The 11607-nt window shown below is 46.6% G+C and overlaps 1 protein-coding gene across 5 annotated transcripts in view; it reads left to right on the top strand.

Moving 5' to 3' along the window:
- The window catches only part of Sipa1l2 (signal induced proliferation associated 1 like 2), a 196907-nt gene that overhangs the window by 157819 nt on the left and 27481 nt on the right, over nt 1-11607 (top strand). For all 5 annotated transcript variants that reach the window (XM_029569710.1, XM_029569709.1, XM_008845810.3 and 2 more), the window contains 3 exons: nt 181-569; nt 3560-3784; nt 8420-8573. In XM_029569710.1, the coding sequence (XP_029425570.1) occupies nt 181-569; nt 3560-3784; nt 8420-8573 (768 nt within the window). The remainder of the gene's footprint in view (nt 1-180; nt 570-3559; nt 3785-8419; nt 8574-11607) is intronic.

The raw sequence follows: 11607 nt of genomic DNA, 5'->3' as shown, positions 1-11607 counted from the left end.
TGTCTCTCTCTCCCTCTTTGTCTCTCTAAAAAATCAGGTGAGGCTATTGTGGAGAAAAGCCAAGCTTTTACCAGCACCCGTAAAAGTGTATAGAGGGCTCAACCAAGGCCCTGGTTGTAGCCCCATATTAGAAGAGAGCAAGTGAGTGGACATTACTCATCTGTCCTCCTCCTTTTCCAGATTGGAGATAAGAGCTGCTCCAGTCACTCCAGCAGCAACACACTCTCCAGCAACACATCCAGCAACAGTGACGAGAAGCACTTTGGGTCAGGGGACCTCATGGACCCTGAGTTGCTGGGGCTAACCTACATCAAAGGGGCCTCCACTGACAGCGGCATCAACACAGCCCCGTGCATGCCAGCCACCATCCTGGGCCCCGTGCATTTGACAGGCAGCAGGTCCCTGATCCACAGCCGGTCTGACCAGTGGGCTGATGCTGCTGATGTCCCAGGAGCTGACGATGAGCCTGCCAAGATGTATGCCCTGCACGGCTTTGCCTCTGCCATTTCCACCAGTGGGGCTGCAGAAGGCAGCATGGGCGACCTCAGTGAGATCTCGTCTCACTCCAGGTGAGTGGCTATGGGTTAAGCTGTACCCTCTCCTGCCTGAAGTGAGGAGGACAGGACCTAATGCCAGTTGCCACCATATGCCCAACTGTGACTTTTCAGGAAATACTCATTTCTAAAGCCTCGTCAAGCTGTGTGTGTATTGAGTCGCCTGCTGGTGATTTTATTTTCCCATTAAATCTGAGGATAACGTCATTTGAGGTATCTTAATTGCTATAGCCAGGCCAATCACCTCTCCCACTTCAACCCCAACATCTTTTAGAGAAGAGCTGCAAGGTGGGTAGCCTTCAGTGTATAGCAGGTGTGTCCAATTTCAGGCCACATACATCCTAGGATAGCTTTGAATATAGCACAGTGCATTAGTAGATTTCATTATCATATCACAGTTTCAAATGGTTGGCTACCCCTGGTAGAGAGAAGGCATTGAAATATGCTGGGAATCCCTGTGAGCTCCCTCTCTGCCCTGAGACCTGATGGCAAGCCAGATCTAAGGTTTCCTGTGTGTCCATGAATGTAGTACTTGGCAACTAGAATTTTTCTTTAAAGATTTATTTTTATTTGTGTGGATGTATGTCTGCACACGTATGCCTGTGGAGCCCAGAAAAGGACACCAGATCCCCTGAAACTGGAGTTACAGGTAGCTATAAACCACCTGATATGGGTACTGGGAACTGAACTCATATCCTCTACAAGAGCAGCAAGTATTCTTAATCACTGGGCGTGGCAGTGTAAGTCTGTAATCCCAGCTACTTGGAGATTGATCAAGCCTAGCCTGGGTTATAGAGTTAAGTTCAAGGCCATCTTAGGTGTTTTAGTGAGACTCTATCTCAAATTGGTTTGTTTGCAGTGTAGCTCAGGCTCTAGATTCAGTCCTCATCACTACAAAAAAATAAGACCTAAACAGAAGAATTATCTTCTAAATATAAATGTTTGATACATAGTAACATACATGTGGTTTTATACTCCTGTTTGACACACATCTGTATGTTGGTTTTAAAACTCATACCCCTTTGTGATTTATGCATTCACTTTCAAAGACTCAGAGCAGAAACATGTATGTCTGTGGACGATATTTTAGCAGGCATGTGGCTTCTACTGGCCTTATTTTCTTATCTTACTAGACTCTGGGTCACTCTGATTTCTCAGAACTTCCAACCACAGAGCAGGACTAGACAAACTGTACTGGGACAGTCCTCCAAGACCCTAGGATTCTGAAAGTCATGTCTCCAGGAAGTGGTGCCTGTAGGCCCCTAGAGTCCACCCTGGGACCCTGTCCTGCCTTCCCCGGACACTACTATAAGACACTGGTCACTGTATATGTCATGTTTGTAACCAGTCAAATAAAACTACACCCTCATTGGTTCATATGACCAAAAAGGAACTGCCTCACTTTGTGACATGTAACCCAAATATTCTGAACTGTTGCAGTTCAAGGTTCTGCTTGACCCAGGTCAGCTAGCATCATGAAGCACTGTGTCTCCCACCCTTAGGTTCCATGATGGCCCTTCAAACTATCAGCATTTTCTCCAGGACTAAAACTGACTGCCACCTACAGGCTCCTGTGTTCATGCCCAACGCCAGTGAGAGGGGTTCTTCTCTATCTACAGAGGACATGCCTCCTTCAGAAAGCCCTGTATTAGTTACCTTTCTCATTGCTGTGACAAAACACCTGACACAAGCAACTTAAGGAAGGAAGGGTTAATTTGGGCCTGTGGTTAGGTGGAAAGGCATGGTGGCAGGAGCGTGAGGCAGCTGGTCACATCGCAGCCGCAGTCAGGAAGCAGAGAGGGATGAATGCTGGTGCTGAGCTCACTCTCTCCTCTGTTCTGTCCAGGACCCCAGCCCAGGGGGATGATGACATTCAGGCTTGCTTTTCCCTCCCCAGTTACTCTCTGGAAATGCCCTCATAGACATATGCAGAGGTGTGTCCCCTGGATAATTCCAAATCCAGTCACGTTGACAAGATTAAACATCACACCCACCGCCCACATGTCTTCTCAAGTGTCCTTGGCTTCACAGCCCCATAGCTAAGGGTAATATTGCTGAGGATAGCTGAGGCTTCTGCTGGCAATGGGTCTGCAGCAGCAAGCCATGAGACTGAGCAATGGTGATATGGCCACTGCCTTGGCAGAAGCAAGGACGGCTGGAATTGGGAGTAGTCTCCAGACAGGGAGTTCCTCTGTGTCCCCCAGAACCAGCTCTTGTCTGTCAAGGCTGAGGGCCAGAGGACCTGGAGGACATGTCCAAAGTAAACATACATTCCTACTGCTTCTCACCAGTTCTGTTTAATAAAGTAAGTTTATTATAAAATGAATGATATTTTAGGATCACAGTGAATTCCACTTCCTCGTGATTCCTGCTCATTTCAGGATCAGTTGCAAGTTGGCCGTTCTTCTGTAAATGCCAGCTGGGGATCCTGCAACCTGTGGCATGTTTTTCATAATTCAGAACATGTGTAAGATAGCTGATGTCAGGAAACCCCCATGGCCTCAGAGAATTGGGGTTTTATGTTACTGCTGAATAAGATTTCCTTGGAAACTGCCTTCAGAACACATTAGTTCATAGATAGATGAACAGGTGTTTGAGGGGTTTGTCTCAAACCCCTAGCCCTTACTAATTGATGGGTTAAATGATGGAAAAGCCCATGGAAGAGCCAGGTTGAACTCCTGATTAACCTTTGGGTTTTCCACCTCAATGGAGACTGAAGGCATGGGCAGCTAAGGTAACACTTTAAGCACTGAGCGAGTAGCCCCCTGCCGCTTGCCTGCCTTTTACCGTGGTGGTTCTCTAGTTGTGTTTCCAGCATCCTTTCAGCCACAGGCGCACAATCCACACTTGAGTATGCTTGGAGCTTTTGTTCATGGAGGCTTTCCATCCAGGGAGCTTTATGGTAGCAAGAAGGCTGCCCTGCCCTCCATCCCTGTGGCCAGTTTTGGCCACATACCACTGCTGCATCTGACGATGTTATCACCTTTCTCTGGCTCTCTTCACAGTGGCTCTCTCCATTCAGGAAGCCCCTCGGCTCACTGTTCCAAAAGCACTGGGTCTCTGGACACCTCCAAAGTCTACATCATGTCTCATAGTGGGGGTCAGCAGGTTCCTGGGGCCATGGCAAAGCCCTACCACAGACAAGGGGCAGCAAACAAATATGTCATCGGCTGGAAAAAGTCGGAAGGCAGCCCACCACCCGAGGAGCCTGAAGTGACCGAATGTCCTCGGTAAGTGGTGTCTGCCCATGTGAAGGCAACCTCTTGTACTTTCAATATTGACCACACAGGAACTCGAGAGATGGCTCAATGGATAGTAATGGCTGCTCTTGCAAAAGACCCTGGTTTGAATTCCAGCACCCACATGGCAGCTAACAACCATTAATTACAGTTCCAGGGGATCCAACGCCCTCTTCTGACCTCTGAGGGTATTGCACAATGAGTGCACTTAACATACATATGGGCGTAACCCTCATACACATAAAATAAAATAAATAAATTTAATTTAAAAAAAGGGAAAAAAAAGATTGATGAAGCAAAATGTGTTTCCTTTCTCTGTAGAGGGAAAATACCTGTTTCAAACTCTGTGTGTGTGTGTGTGTGTGTGTGTGTGTGTGTGTGTGTGTGTGCGCGCGCGCGTGCATGCCTACACACATTACATAAGCACGTGAGGCCAGAGGGCAACCTCAGGTGATGATCCTCAGGCACTATCTACTTTTTTGAGACAAAGCCTCTCATTGGCGTTATCTTGCCTTGAGCTCACCAAGTAGGCTAGACTGGGCCAGTCAGCAAGCCCCAGGAATCTTATCTCCATCTCCCCGGTGTTAGTATGTACCACTGTGCTTAGCCTTTTTACATTGTGCTAGGGATCAAACTCAGGCCCTTATGCAAGCACTTTACCCACTAAAGCATCTCCCCCTCCTAGCCTCTGTTTTAAACTCTTTAAATGTTGGGATCTCTATTTCTCTTTTGTCTTCACTTGATTTTTTTTTATTATTAGGAGTGGGGTATGTGTACTGTGGAGGTTAGAGGACAACTTCATGGAGTTGACTTTCCTGCTACCTTTACATGGGTTCCAGGGATTGAACTCAGGCCATCAGGCAGGCTTGCTTGGCAAGCACTTTACCTACTGAGCCATCTTGCCAGCCTTTGCCTTTTTTATGTAAATTTTTTAAGGAATCTGCAGTCTTTGCTCCTATGTCCAAAAAGCTGTCTGCAGTGGAGCTACAGTAATGGCTGGTGATGGTGTGGACATAGACTGTGCCATATGGCAAAATCAAGAACAGCGCAAATTCCAGTGTCAGGGAACATAAAAGCAAAAGCATTTTACCACATTTTCTGGTAGGACTCTTGATTTCCAATTCCAGTATGAGGTTTGATGGGCAGAGAAGGAAGGATGCTTTGTATCTGTATGAAAAGGGGAAATAGCAGTGACCAGCTTATATAAGCACAAGTGGCAACTACAATGGCAGCTCCATAAGGAAGTGGTAGAGAATCCCATGTGAAGGCTGCTCAGAGCTCTTAAGCTCATGGCTTGCCTGTTATCCAGAAAAGCCCAAGAAGCCGGTGTCCTGAGCATATAGAGTCATGTGCTCGGTTTTGCTTGCTTGTGATGGGGGTGTTGGCATGGGGTGGGTGTGTCTGGCTTAGGGGAGTGTGCAGTGACTCCCATTCTACTAAAATCCTGTGTCTTAACACAACAATCAAGGTATGTTTCTAGATTAATAGTCATTTTAGTATTTCAGTTGCACACGGAATCTTCAAGTCATGTCAGTTTACTGCAAGCAAGATGTTTGAGAAGAAATTTCCACTGCACCTTTTCAATGTAAACACCAATGCTAGAATAACATGTGCCTATTTCCCCTCATGTACTTCACAGAAACTCATCCCAAGCCTTTTGGAAGCTTCAGAAAGTATTATTAGAACCGTTTCAGACACAGTACAGGCTCTGTGTGTCCACATTCTGCCCCCTCCAACATATGGAGAAAGGGGCAGTGCAGGAATGTCAGGAGTAGGGACTGTTGTCCCTGGGAAATAGCTCCACATACACCAGCTAAGTCTCAGTGTGTCCCTCAGGACTTTGACTGCCCCACATTTCATGGGAAGTGGGCATTCTCCCATGTGTGTGCTCAGGTACGTTTTGCAGAGAGTGATTGTGGACAGCCTTCAACTTTGCTTCCTAGTAAGTATTGGAACCTAGAGGAGAAAATGTCACTGTGGGATGTGAAGCCAGGGCTCCAACCCACTGTCCACTCACATGTCAGATATGGGAGCTGTTGAAGGCATGTCAAACAGGTTCTAAGACAAGACATACAGGACTACAGGGCTAGGTTTGGAGTCCTTTCAAGGTATACTGCCTTCCAGCTCTCTGAAAGACCTGTTCAGGAACCACCAGGCAGCCCTACAGTGAGCGCCACTCTGAATTAAGCACCAGTAGTTCCCCATTCTGCACACCAAACCCCATTTTGCATTCTTTGGGAGAAGTTCATAGCTCTAAAATCACCAGTGTGCCTAGAGAGATAGCTCAGTGGGTAAAGTTACTTGCTGCACAAGCACAAGGACCCGATTTTGGATCCCCCAACACCTATGTAAAACCGAGGAGCAATGGTAGGCACCTGTAACCACAGTGTGAGGGATGAAGACAGAAGGATCCCAAAGGTAGCTAGTCCAAACTGAGCTTCAGCTTTGTAAGAGACCTCAGAAACTAAGGTGGAGAGCTATAGAAAACATCTCAATATCAACCCCTCCTACAGCTGTGCACACATATACATAACCCAAAATTAAAAACAGTATCACTAGTTACTTCTTTAAAATCATATTGTAGAGCCCTTGGTGTCCCCCCCCCGCCGCCATTTTTTATTTTAGTATAAGCAAAGGAACAGTTCTGCCTCACACCTGTGTGTGTCCATGCTTGCTGCATAAACATCTTTCCAAGTCTCTGAGCCTGGCCAGCCCCTCCTGGCTGGGCTTTATTTTGCACCTTCTGTAGACTTACACCCGCATGATCGTCTACCCTTGCCATATATTCCTATGTGCAAACACATATAGCCTGGGGTCATCCACGACCCTCTGTTCCATCCACCTGTGTAGTCACAGTCACCAGCACAGAGTAAACCCTTGGAGCATGTTTATGATACATCATTAAATGAGTTTCCCAGATCAGTTTAGCAGAGAATGCTGGTGTTTTCAGTCTGACACAGGTGGCAGCTGGATGAGCTTGCTTTCCTTGTAATCACGGGTGTGATCTTTTTTTTTTTTTGTCCACCCAGTACCTACTGATGGAACCTGGGTTTTTCCTGCATCTCCCCCAAAGCAAATAGGGCCAGAAGTTCCTTAGCAATGCCCAGGCCAAGTGTCAGGACCCAAAGTCAGGCACTTCTTGGCTGTGTCATAAAAATTGTGTGTGGCTCTTTCACTGGAAGCCTCATGTACAAAAGTCCCCAAGGTCCTGAGGTTCTGGTGATTCCCTCTCTCACGTTATACCATTCCACAAGCCAGTCTTCTCCAGTCATGTCCAGATGACCTGGAGAGCTATCATCACTTCCCCTGTCTATCCACATTGTTGGCATCACCTATGCTTCAAGGTAGGGAAGGATGACCAAATAGCAACAGTTTCCTATAAGGCCTCCGTCACTGTGAGCAGGCCTGCATATGTGTCTTACCTTCACTTCTCCATGAGCTGTCATGTTGTGACAAGGTGGCCTCAGCTTTGAAACAGGCATCTGTCTCAGTGGCATCCACAGCAACATGCCGGTCACCCTTTGTAGCCCACCACTCGGCAGTGAACTGACCTTGCATTTCTGGTCTCATGGCACAGATGGCCCACCTCCGCTGACAGGGTCCAGCTTGATTGTATTGGTCCCTTGGAGTGTCTGGATGCTCAGATTGTGTTTTCACAGTAAACCTTTTCAGAACGACTCCTGCTCTCTCCCTGGAAACACTCAGTAATTCAACATGGCAGGCTTTTGTGGTCTATAAATACATTTTTATAACCTGATAATTAAGGGAGACAGCTGCTTTATTTATCCAAACAGCTTTGTGAAGTCACTGATAATAAAACATGCCTAGTGCATGCCTCAAGCAATTACTCTTAAACCCCAGGCTGCCTGGGCAATCTTCTCTCTTTGGAGGCTCCAGAGCCCCACTGTCCAATCTCAGGAGACGGGTGGCCAGGACTTAGAGTGCAGCAGTGCTTCGAAGACATGGTCCTATCTGAGAAATTATGGAAGCTGCTTTCTGACACAGTTTAATAAAGGGAAAATGTGACCTTATTTTAAAAGTTGGAGGTATTTTTTTCATCCTGGGCTTTGGGGATCTGATTTATCGCTGAGTTATTCACAGTCTGACTGCATCAAAGCTTGCTTTACAGATGTGAGATGGCATGGGTGTGGTACACACCAGCCATGGTGAATTGGCATAGCAGCTAAGAACTGTAGGCCTATACACTGAGTTCATTTGTTTCTTTTGTGTCTGTATATGACTGAGTGTGTATGTGTGTCTGCGTACATGTGTTCATGTGTATGTAGGTATGTGTGTTTGTGTGCATGTGTGGAGGCCAGAAAACAACTCCAGCTGGGTTTTTTGGGGGGACAGAGTCTGTCACTGGTGTGGTGCTAGGCTGATTGGGCTAGGCTGGGTGGCCAGTGAGCCCCAGGGATCTGTCTGCCATGCCTCCCCAGTGTTAAAGCACATCATCAGGCCTAACTTTTCTAGCTTGGGTCCTGGGAGATGAAACTCAAGTCCTTCTACCAATGGAGCTGTCTCTTCAGCCCTCAAATGTTTCCCGAACTTTTGCTCTGACCACCAAGGAATGTCTTACAGGTAGGCCACTGCTTCTCTGAGCTACCATCTTGTTTATTCTCTCAGGATATACAGTGAGATGGATGTCATGTCCACAGCTGCTCAGCATCCAGGAGTGGTGGGAGATGCCATTTCGGAAATTCAGCATGTCCTGTCCAAAGATGACTTTCTAAAGTTGATGCTTCCTGACAGCCCCTTAGTGGAGGAGGGGAGACGGAAGGTGAGTGACTCTGAGGGATTTGGAGTTACCATGAACACTGAGAACTGGTCTGAAGCAACTTTGGGGTCCCCAGGGTTCCCACATACCATCTCTGTGACCCGACCAATATCCCAGTGCAGGGTGGCCATTGCCGTTGTCACAGGTACCTATTCACCTTTGCAATGCTGGGGTGGAGCCCTGGGACCTCGCACATGCTACACAAGTGCTTTTTGCCTCAGCTATAGCCAAGCCCTGCTCTGACGAGGGAGCCTGTGGAGGCTGGTGGTAGGGAGAGCAGGCAGCATGTTCTAGTGGGTGCATGCAAAGCCAGGCAGGCTCCCTTCAAGTCCTGGCTCCAGCCATGACCTGCCATAAAATTTTATGCAAGTAGCATTGCCTTTGGGTGCTGATGAGGTAAAAGATGATGGCAGTAACTATCTTCCAGAATCAGGAAGTGACATGCAGGAGCCCAGCATAATGCCCAGACATAGCAGTCCTCCTGCAACCAGTGAAGTTCGTACTGCCTGAGCACTCCTGACCTCCGGGCCTTCCTGGGCTGCTCCCTGTTCTGGAAGTGGATGGAGTTAGTTGCAACCCTGCCTCCAAGTCTTGTGCAGAAGCCAAGCCTTGCATTCCATCACACAGAACTGCAGAGATCAGAGAGCGAGTGTTGTGCCATAGCTCCTCATGCTCAGTGCCATCTTCTTTTACTGATCTTGAGGAAGTTTTTTAGGGGTCTGCTTCATATCCTCATGGTATGTCCCATAAGCCACTTTTTAAAATAATGCAAAGTAGGAGCCAGCGAGATAGCTTACTCTAGGTAAGAAAGTTGCTGCCAAACCTGATGGATCCAAGTTTGATCCCAGTACCCACATGGTGGAAAGAGAGAACCAACTCCAGCAAGTTGTCCTCTGACCTCTGTACATTCAGTATGGCATGTGTGTGCCCATACAATCAGTCAATCAATCAATCAATTTTTTTTATGTGTATTCGTGTTTCACCTGCATGTAGGTAAGTGCACCCATGTCATGCACTGCCCACAGAGGACAGAAGAGGCTGTCGTATCCTCTGGAACTGGAGTTACGTTATGGACAGTTGTTAGCTGCCATGTGGGTGCTGGGATTCAAACCCGGGTCTTCTGCAAGAATAGTGTTCTTAACCGCTGAGCCATATCTCCAGAAATAAATAAATGCTATTAAACAACTTTAAAAATAATGCAAAGTATTAATAGAGCCACAAAAAGTGTAGCTGAGTCACTTCTTTTTGCAAGTGATTGAGATTCAGATGGCAAAAATGTGAAGTGCCCACTAATAAATACTTGGTGCCAGTGCCTAGTGCAGACCCTCTCCCATTTGTAGTCATAGCTCCTCTGGTTCAGGTGGAAAAATGAGGTGTTGTTGCATGGCCTGGGAGTATAGCAAACAGCCAGTCTCCATGCTTGTTTCTCCTGGTCGTGAACCACCACAATTAGATTCCTTGTGTCCCTAGGAGCTGTCCTGGATGACTTTAGTTGTCAACTTGATAACACCTGGGAAGTTAAGGCGTGCATACATCAGATTGACCCATGGTCGTGTCTGTGAGGCACTTTTTAATTGCTAATTGATGCGCCCCACTGTGGGCAGTGCCATCGTTGAGCTGTTGGGGCTTGGCTGTATAAGAAAGGTAGCTGAGGACCTGAAGAGATGGCTCCATGGTTAAGAGCACTTGCTGCTCTTGCAGAAGACCCAGGTTCAGTTCCCAGAACCCACATCTCACCATTCATAACTCCAGTTCCACGGGATCTGAATTCCTCGTCTGACCTGTGTGGGCATTGCATGATAGGTTGTACTTACATACATGCAAGCAATATACTCATACATGAAAAATAAAAATAATAATTAAAAAATATTTAAGGGACTGGAAAGATGGCTCAGTGGTTAAGCACACTGTTCTTGCAGAAGACCCAGGTTTGAATCCCAGCACCCACATGGCAGCTAACAACTGTCCATAACTCCAGTTCCAGCCTCTTTTGTCCTCCCCGGCATTGCATGACACTGGTACACTTACCTATGTGTAGGCATAACACTCATACACATAAAATAAAAATTATATACACACACACACACACACACACAGTATTCAATAAGAACTTGGACTGTGATTAAGATGTATGAGCCAAATAAACATTTCTCCCCCAAGTTGGTTTTGGTCAGTGTTTTATCACAGTGACAGAAGGCAACCTAGAATAGGCACTACCCCAGTCTGCTGTCATCTAAGCACCTGCCATCAGCTCTGAAGAACTTGCTGGAGTGTGAGGATGGAATCCCTCAACAACGCTCACAGCAAGTCTTTCTCTTCAGCTCATATCAGATCACAGCTGTGGAACTGTGTAAGCCTGGGTTTAAGGGCAGATAACTAAACAGTTCTTTCAGAATGGATGAACTTGTGCTTGATGTGTGTTTTTTCTTCAAAGACAGATCATCGTCTTTTCTCAGTGCCAATTTAACTTTATAGTTTACACACACACTCCCCTTAAATTCACCACTGGAAAAACCAGACAGATGGACAGAACATGGACAACAGAAAGATATTTGGCCTCTTTGTCACATTCAGAAATATCTGGCTATACTAGAAATTAGTATTCTGGGTTTGTTGTTCTTAACATGAGAGGAACATGATTCCGTGTGCAAAGGAAGTATTGGAGATTCAGACCAGCTCTGGTTTTCCTTGAGCCCTTGCTTTTGTAGCCCAAATTTTCCTTACTGTGGCTGAGGTTTAACATACAGTGATGTTAATGGTATCCTTAAGGCTGCTGTCCTAGTTTCATTTATGTTGCTGTCATAAGAAAGCAACATAGGGGAGAAAGGGATTTATTTCAGCCTATGATTCCAGGTTATAATCCTTCCTTGTAGTCAAGGCAAGAATTTGAAACAGCTAGTCCCATCACATCCACAGACAGTAAATTGAGAAGCAAACAGACACATGCTTGCTCACTGGTGCTCAGCTCCATTTCCCCTCTCTGCCTACGGAATGGTGCTGCCTGCAGTGGGCTAGGTCTTCCCAAATCCATTAATTA

This window comes from Nannospalax galili, unplaced genomic scaffold, assembly GCF_000622305.1.
Source record: "Nannospalax galili isolate Female #2095 unplaced genomic scaffold, S.galili_v1.0 scaffold702, whole genome shotgun sequence".
NCBI lineage: Eukaryota > Metazoa > Chordata > Mammalia > Rodentia > Spalacidae > Nannospalax > Nannospalax galili.
The sequence above is the reverse complement of the archived record's forward strand: the minus strand, read 5'-3'. Positions and strand labels throughout refer to the sequence as shown.